The sequence below is a fragment of the Hibiscus syriacus genome, unplaced genomic scaffold (assembly GCF_006381635.1).
Source record: "Hibiscus syriacus cultivar Baekdansim isolate YM2019G1 unplaced genomic scaffold, ASM638163v2 tig00112530_pilon, whole genome shotgun sequence".
Classification (NCBI taxonomy): Eukaryota; Viridiplantae; Streptophyta; class Magnoliopsida; order Malvales; family Malvaceae; genus Hibiscus; species Hibiscus syriacus.
The window spans coordinates 1,189,732-1,198,694 of NW_024063358.1; the positions used below are offsets into that span (position 1 = coordinate 1,189,732).

The following is an 8,963-nucleotide window of genomic DNA, read 5'->3' on the forward strand; positions in this document are numbered from 1 at the left end:
AACGGGTATTTACGTCATATCCCTATATCTTATGGGGCAGACATACTCATTACTCACGGGTGATTTTTTTAATACATTTTCCCTAGGGTATCTTACGCAAATAAATTTCATTCGTTTTATTTATTTAAATATTAATAGTTAACATAAGATGACGAATTAAATTACTTTTAAAATTTAAAATTATATATCAACGCATCCTATAATTATTTCACGTGTGTTTTAGAAATAGTATCAAGAAAATTGATAATAAATATGTTGATAAAATTGATTTTTTTTTTAAATAAACGTTTATTATTTTACATGTATTTAGTTAATTTTTTTAGTTACAACCAATAATATATAATGAATTGATCAGATTCATTTTGAATACAATATTTTAAATAAAATAATTAAAATTTTATATTTTTTAACAAAAAATCTTCTATGAATAATTTATTCAATTCATTTGAATACCAATAATAAAAAGGGTAAACTACATCAGATACCATCAAACTTTAGGTGATTTATACCATTGAACTTTTATTTTTGTCAATTATATCACTGAATTTTAATTTTCGTTTCAATTATTTTACTGAACCATTAAATCGTTAACAGAACAATGATGTGGCTGATAATTGTCGACATAGACACAACACCAATGATTTGTTTTGTATGGTTATTAGCGATTTAACGACCTAGTGGTATAATTGAAACAAAAATTAAAGTTTAGTGTTATAAAAAAATTTAAAGCTTTGTGGTATAGACAATACAACACCTAAAGTTCAATGGTATCTGATGTATTTTACCATATAAAAATCAAATCTTAAAGGGTAAAATACATTATTCCTCATTAAACTTTGCTCGCTCTCCTATTTTACTCATTATACTTTCAATTTTTCTAATTCACTCATTAAACTTTTAAATTGCTACTGTTTTGATCACTCTGAATTATTTTATTATTTATTTTTGTATGATGTGATATTTTTTGCTTAATATAAAAAATTAAAATAAAAAATAAAAAATAGAAAGTGGTCAGACATCATTGTCAACTGCCATAAAAGATGGTCGTTCTGTCCCAAATTTCATAGGTCAGTTCGCCTAGACGACTCGACCCCTTGAGTCTGAATCTAGTGGTTGTTTCACCAGAAAATTCCAAAACTCCTTAATTACGACTGAAACAATTTAGTTTCCTATCGATCTTTAATTCGTGGACTTCGGAGCAAGTTTTGACTAGAGGTTGGATTCTGACAAAGGGTGTTAAAACCATGGTTATCAAAACCGGACCGGACCGACCGGTTCAACAGTGAACGGGTTGCCTGTCCGGTCCGGTTACCTCACAAAACCGGTCTGACAATGAACCGGCTGAAAATCGGTAAAACCGGGGTGAACCGACTGAAAACCGGGAAAACTGGTTTGAACCGCCGGTTCACTTTTTTTCTTTAAAAAAAAATTAAACTAAACGACATCGTTTGTTCAACGAGCCGAGTCAAATTCGAGTATTGCTGAGCTCGACTCGAACTCGAAAACTTTAAAAGTAAGCTCAACTCAACTCAAAAACTCACGAGCTAAAAATTATCAAGTTCAACTCGAACTCGAAATATAATATTAAAACTTGAACTCTAAAAGGCTCGAACTCAAAAAAAAATTAGAAGTTCGATTGAAGCCTAAAATTTGAGCTCAATTTAAGCGAAAGAATAGTTCGCTCTGTGCTCACCAAAAGGCTCTATGATTTTGAATGTCAAATTACCTCTATTATTTATAGAAGTAAGTTGAGATGTTCTTCTATGTTTCTTAGCCATGTGAGATTGTTTTGTTCTAATATTTTTACTTTTTAAACTTTTGGGATGTTCTTCTATGTTTCTTAGCCATGTGAGATTGTTTTTTTTTAAATTAAACCAAATAACATCATTTGTTATGATTTTTTAAGCCTCAATTTTATTTTTTTGATTATAGTTATATAATTATATTTATTATTTAATATGTTTTACCTTAAATATTATGTTGTAGTTGATTTGAATCATTTTGTTTCACTTGATTTTATGGTTTTTAATTTATATATGTTATGACTTGTGACATTTTTATACCTTTTAGTATTGTAAACTTAAAAAGAGTGTTACATATATATTAATATTGCTTTGAATATCATGTAAAATTAAAAAAAAAATATTTTATATAGGTTGAACTAGTGAACTAGCGAACCAGTACCTTCACCGGTTCAATGTCCGGGTCCGATTTTAAAAACATTGGTTAAAACAAAGCAATCCATGAAAATTGGGATCAAACAATGATGACATCATAACACCTTTTATTTTTATTTTATATTTTAAATTATTTTCATATTAAATAATAATTAAAAATGCCACACCATATAAAAAGAATAATAAAAATAATTCAAAGTGATCAAAACATGAGAATTTGAAAGTTCAATGAATAAATTAGAAAAATTAAAAGTAAAATAAGAAAAATAGGAGAGAGAATAAAGTTAAGTGAGAAACGATGCAATTTACCCAATCTTAAAAAGTATATGAAAATTAAATTAATTAAAAAAGAGTAAATTGTGTGTTAGTACTTAAACTATCAATTTTAGTATATTTTAGTACCTAAACTTTCAATTTTTTAAAAAATTATACCTAAAGTTTAATTTTTATTTCATTTTATTATCTCGTAGTTTAAAAAGTTAGTTTTTGTTTCATTTTAGTACATGTTCGAAATTTAACGTTAAATTTTGAAGGAAAAAAATTAAAATTTTAGGTACTAAAATAAATAAAAAATGATATTTTAGGTACTAAACACGTTAAATTTTTAATGCATGTGTACTAAAATGAAATGAAAACTAAATGTTATGCATATTTTGAAAAAAATTTGAAAGTTTTAGTACTAAAACTGATCAAAACTGATAGCTTAGTGGCTAATTGCATAGTTTACCCTAAAAAAAGCTCCGATCGAAATTTGAACTATTAGAATTTGCCAAGGACTCAAACGAGATAAGTCTAGCAGCTACTATAGACATCAACATGAAGGAAAGCTAATGAAAGCTCTCAGCCATGGCTGCCATGCCCTATCTGTCGGAACCCTTCACGATCGGAGACTACAGGCTAAAATCAAAGCTAGGAGGAAGCTCTATTTCAATCGTTTGGAAAGCTGAGAGCAAATCAAGCGGCGAAGTTGTGGTAGTGAAGCAAGTATTCCTTTCCAAGCTAAACAAACACCTCGCTAACTGCTTGGATTGCGAGCTTAGTTTTCTCTCCTCTGTTAATCACCCCAACATCATTCGCCTTCTCCACGTTTTACAGGTTTGTTTGTTTATCTGGGCTTTTTTTTCATTTTTTTCATTCCAACAGGCGTGATTTCTGGAATACCCATTTGAAATATCTCTTGAACCCGGCAGTTTGATGGTTTAACATTTCAATTTCTCTTTGTTAAGTTGAAATCTTTGGTTGTTTTGTACCAATTACTGGGAAGTGATTCAATCAATCATTTTGATTTTTAACTTTGCAATGAGTATTTTTTTTGTCGTATTTCCATGGTAATCCTAGCTCTCCATGGATTGGCTTTCGTCGAGAAATGGTGTTGTAATTTAACATTGAGATGAAACTGCAGAAACTTGCTGCTAGTTTCTCCTGTTCTCTAGAGCTTAATAAGTCATACGTTGAAGTTGAGTATCAAGTGCTGAGGATTTAGCATTCATTTTCATATCTGTTTTGCTAATCTAATTTATACCAAAGAAATGGCTGGTTTTCTTTGATTTTCAGTCTGAAAGATGCTTGTTCTTGATCCTTGAGTTCTGTGATGGAGGAAATCTAGCCTCTTACATTCGTCGTCATGGGCGAGTTCAAGAGCAATTAGTGAGGCGATTCATGCAGCAACTAGGTAACTACTTACATATTTTTTTAAAAACCTATGCGACGGCAAGGTTTCTTCATTTAAACAATATTTTTCGAGATGTTTAGTTTGTTTCCCTTGCAGGAGCTGGTTTGGAAGTATTGCAGTCCCACCATATCATTCACAGAGACCTGAAACCAGAGGTATGGAACATCTTTAGCATCATTGCTATATTCATTTTGCATTTGTGACCTTTCATACGAGTTCTCCGGGATGCACCCTGGTTTGCCTAGTTAACCACATGCAGCTTGCCTTTCATGTCTTCCTGATATTTTTCTCTACAAGATCAAGTCATCCTCCTAGAAGGAAGAACAATTAAGCCAACATATCACCGATTCCCGTTATGTCAAGATGTAAACCTATGCAGTTACCCGGGGTAAGTATATTAGGTGATCCTAATTTGGTGCCGGACTGGACTTACAGCTTAAAAGAGAATAAATACCTTGGAGTAGTCACAACTCCAAAGAATACCAGAAGTTTATAACTCAGGGTTACCATTTTTTAAAAATTCATCAATTACTGCATGTCATTGTTCGCAAATTGCAACCATGTTATGCATGTATATGATTTCAGAGTAAATTTTTCGATATAATAATTCCTTTAATCCAGTTAACCATGGTGCTTTTGTTGGAATAGAACATTCTACTTTCGGGCCCCAAGGATGATTTGGTGCTGAAGATAGCAGATTTTGGTCTTTCAAGGTAAATTTCATTTAACGGGAGCTAATGGACAAGATAGTATATTAGGTCCAGTATTTGTCCAACAAAATTGAGGACAATGTCTATGGAAATCCATCATTTTTTCCCATGGAATGGTTTTTTCCCATCCTATTTAATTGTTTCCCCACTTTTATGTTTATGGTAGAAGTGTAGATCCAGGCAAGCATGCTCAATCAGTATGTGGAACCCCATTGTATATGGCGCCGGAAGTTTTACAATTTCAAAGTTATGATGAGAAGGTAATGACATGTTTTCTTCTTCTTCAATGAACAATCTTTCCTCTCTACTTCTCTCATTCTCTGTTTTATAAATTTTGTGGAATTGGAGCATACTGAAATTTAGGGCTTAGCCATAGGTTGACATGTGGAGTCTAGGTGCAATTCTTTTCGAGCTTCTTAATGGTCACCCTCCTTTCCGGGGTAGAACTAATGTTCAGGTAGGAGAGTTAACCTAACAAATTCATTGAATTGCTTTAATGGTTTCCTAAAACGTATGTCGATCTCAGCTGCTGCAGAATATTAAGTCATCTACCTGCCTACCATTTTCTAAGCTCATTCTTCCACAATTACATCCCGACTGTGTCGACATATGTTCAAGACTTCTTTCTGTAAATCCAGGTCTGGTGTTACTATTAATTTCGCACATATTGATTTCTTCCAACCCCAGAGGTTTTTTCCCTCTTAAAATCCATAACTCGGATTTGTGCATGTTGCAGTTGATCGCCTTTCGTTTCAAGAATTCTATCAACATAGGTTTTTGAGGAAAAAAGGAAGGCGAGAATAAAACCGACCTTGTACTTGAGAGTGTGAATGCTGTCGTACAATTCATCCCGATATAGAAATTGGCGAGTGTAGCATATTCAGAAGCTTTATGTTGAGTTCTCACTCGCCAATTCGGTGTTTCAGCTAGATGGCAGCATTAAGAGAGTATCACCGAACCGGAAATGACACTAACAAACACTGTCCCGTAAATACAACATACATTAACTTGTTTAAGCATTATGTTGTAACTTGTTTTTGTTGTTGATTATGCTTTATGATATAGCATCTCTCTGTTTGTTATGGTTATGTTCTTGATACTCTATTTTGAATTACCCGTCCGATTTCTCAAGCAGGTTACTAATCCTTAACTTTTTGAGGAATCCTTCATCAGTGGTTTTGCATGATTTTTTCTCGAACTTTTCGACCTTGGTTCCGTAAGATCAATACAATTCATTTTTCAACCGGATCCGAGCGGATAGCTGATATCAAACCGATAATATGCATCAGCGTAATACTTGTTAAAAGGCAGATAACTATTCCAGAAAATTTCATTTTGGAAAGGGATTAAAAGAACCAGATTAGGAGAGAATGAAAATATTTTGCAGTTGTTGCCAAATGGTAATGGATTCATGCTAGCCTAGCAAATTGAATGACAATTTCATGGTGATCCACGAAATTATCCATGTAAAGTTGTAAACATTGAGGGGTGTTTGGTTCGCAGAAAAGATCCGGAATTATGGAAATTATATTTTCATGTTTGGTTTACGGAAAATATTATTATTAGGTAATAATTTATTACCAATAGTACTATTTTTGAGTTAAAATAGTGGGAACGTCGTTACCTCTAAATTTTTAGAAATGAACAATTCTTACCACTTAAGGCAAACACCCAAGAAATAATGATTTTTTCATATGAATTATTTTCAATTTTTATTCTCTGTGGTTTATTAAAAATTATAAACTTAATAATAATAATATCTAAAGAGTTTGTCATTCAGCGGGTTAAAGATTTGGTTTCATTGAGCCTGAAAGGGATGAAAGTTGAAATCTGGGGGAGTGCCTAATAGAGTTCTCTGCCTAGCTTGGGATTTAGAGTGAGTTTTGTCTGATGGTATAGGTTATTTGTTCATTGTTTAATTCTTTAGGTTTTGCCTTTTTTTGAATGAGAAGTGCATATATTCATCTAAAAATTATAAACAAAGAGTTTAATTTAATAAAATATCAATAAAATTGAATTGTTAAAGTTATTTTAAATTTTCAATGTATATTAATTCTTTTATAATCTGATGAGGTGAAAATATTATTATTATAAAAATGTAATTATTTAAAATAATATCTAATTATGTGTTATTAAAAAATAATCTTATATATTAAAAAATAATGTATTTGTCCATTCGAGATCACAATATTATTTTTTATATTATATTATATTTCATATAAATACATATGATACTTATGAAAATTATTTAAAATTATAAGTTTGATATACTAATTTTATTAATTATATGTTAAGTCTATTTTTTTCTTTAAACTTATATAATGTAATAATTAAAAAAAATTCAAGTTTTCATTCAAATAATTATCATTTAATATTAAAGTTTTACTTGCTAAAAGAAATTATATATCACAAGATTAATTTGATAAAATATACATTCAAATAATTTTATATTCCTCTAACCAAATATTATGATTTTATATTTTTTAAAACAAATCATGTAACATTCTCATAATAATAATAATAATTTTGTATTTTGATAATCTTATAGATAGTTAAATTTCGTAAATCACACGTACCTTATCATCGTGTCGTGTCATCTTCTGTTATTTTCCCATCACTGAGGATGTGTTTAAAGCTGTTTGCCGTGTTGCCAACTACCTGTATTAATCATGTCATCCACGGCCTGGCTAACTATAATTGAACAATGCGACCACTGAACTTCCTTTTATGAAAAAGTTAAATAAAAGTAAGGCCTAAAAGTCATGTGAAGCTCCTGTAATTAAAAATAAAAAAAAACAAATGTAACTGTAGTATTATTTTTTAAAAATATAACTATTTATTTAAAAAAAAAGCGATCTTGACCGATAATTCTATTAATTTGTACTGTTATAAATTGAGTAAATTATACAATTCATCATTTAGTTATCTTTTTTTTGTTCGTTAAATTCATCACTCAACTATTTTATCTTTTTTATTTTAATCAATAAATTTAAAAAAAAAAATCAATTTAATTGCTCAATTTTTAAATCGCTCTTCTTTTTAATTATCATTACTTATTTTATTACTATTCATGTATGATTGTGACATTTATTATTATTATTATATTAATATATGATTAAAAATAATATTAATTAAATTAAAATTTTAATTTAATCTTCTCTACGATGAAGAAGCCACTCCATGAACGTATTACAACCAAAAGCCATGGAAAATACGATGTGCGAGTTAATATCCTAATTCATCGATTTTGATTAACGAAATAATTTATACGACGTTTAATATTAATTTTTGGTTGGAAATGAGGAAATCAGGCAGTGGGTTTTCAACGCGATTAAGGGCTGCCTGTAATGGAATAGGGGACACCGGTTCTGTGGCAGTAGTGTTAGGAAATAAACCGAGTACGAGTAATTTCCCTATAACCAGATTAGTGAGAATGCGAAATAAAAGCGAAAAAATAATACCCGAAATTGATAACGGAGTTCAGCCAATTGTGCTTACGTCTCCGGGCTGTTGCAGATCTTTTACTAAGAGAAAATTTACAGGTGTTTACACAACACACTTGATAGAGAACTTGAAGATTTTGGGATGATTTTGAAGCTAAATGAGCTAGGGTATTTATAGTTGAAGCTTAGGACTAATCTTGTAAATACCCTAAAGTGTGCAATGGTTAAAAAGGTAATTAACCCATTTACAATTTCAATAAAATATTGGACACCGAATTCGGTGCCCCTTTTGTTGAAAATGAATGTGTTGTGCCCCCAATTTTGAAAATTTCTGCTGAAAACAATTCAGCTGGGCCCCACCTTTGATTACTTTCAACAATCTCTCACTTGAAGACTGATTTTAATATGTCTTCACACCTCGATCAGTGCAGCAGCATTTCTAGTCTTGTTATTCTAGCATGCCAACTGAAGCTGAACACAACTTCAGTTTGTCTGTGGTCACCGTCTTTGTCAACATGTCTGCCGGATTTTGAGCTCCACTAATCTTTTCAAGTTTCAAAATCCCATCTTCCAGAAGAGACCGAATAAAATGATATCTCAATTGTATATGCTTCGTTCTGGAATGAAAAGACGGATTCTTTGCTAGATGGATAGCACTTTGATTGTCGCAATACAAAACATTGTTCTTGTTTCTTGCCTAACTCTTCCAAGAAACTTTGGAGCCAAACCATCTCCTTGCTGGCTTCCGTAACATCGACATATTCTGCTTCAGTTGTGGAGAGAGCAACTATCTTCTGTAGTTGAGAAACCCAACTCACTGCAGTACCTCCTAGAGTATAGACATACCCTATAGTGCTCCTTCTGATGTCAACATTTCTGGCTAAGTCAGCATCTACATAGCCTGTCAGTATCGTATCTCCATCTTTGAAACAAAGTGCTTTGTTTGTGGTACCCCGCAGAT

General features: G+C 31.3%; 1 protein-coding gene across 3 annotated transcripts; it reads left to right on the forward strand.

Moving 5' to 3' along the window:
* The first annotated feature begins 2,943 nt into the window (after positions 1-2,943).
* LOC120181789 (serine/threonine-protein kinase ATG1t-like) lies at positions 2,944-5,641 on the forward strand. Of its 3 annotated transcripts, none has more exons than XM_039186851.1 (8): positions 2,944-3,272; positions 3,732-3,849; positions 3,946-4,004; positions 4,498-4,562; positions 4,726-4,819; positions 4,936-5,016; positions 5,086-5,197; positions 5,296-5,641. In XM_039186851.1, the coding sequence occupies exons 1-8, from the start codon at positions 3,024-3,026 to the stop codon at positions 5,361-5,363; spliced, it is 846 nt and encodes a 281-aa protein (XP_039042782.1). In that variant the 5' UTR covers positions 2,944-3,023; the 3' UTR covers positions 5,364-5,641. The 3 variants fall into 3 exon arrangements, with proteins under 3 accessions (XP_039042782.1, XP_039042783.1, XP_039042784.1); XM_039186852.1 differs by having other exon boundaries at positions 5,095-5,197; XM_039186853.1 differs by lacking the exon at positions 5,086-5,197.
* Positions 5,642-8,963: the final 3,322 nt, after the last annotated feature.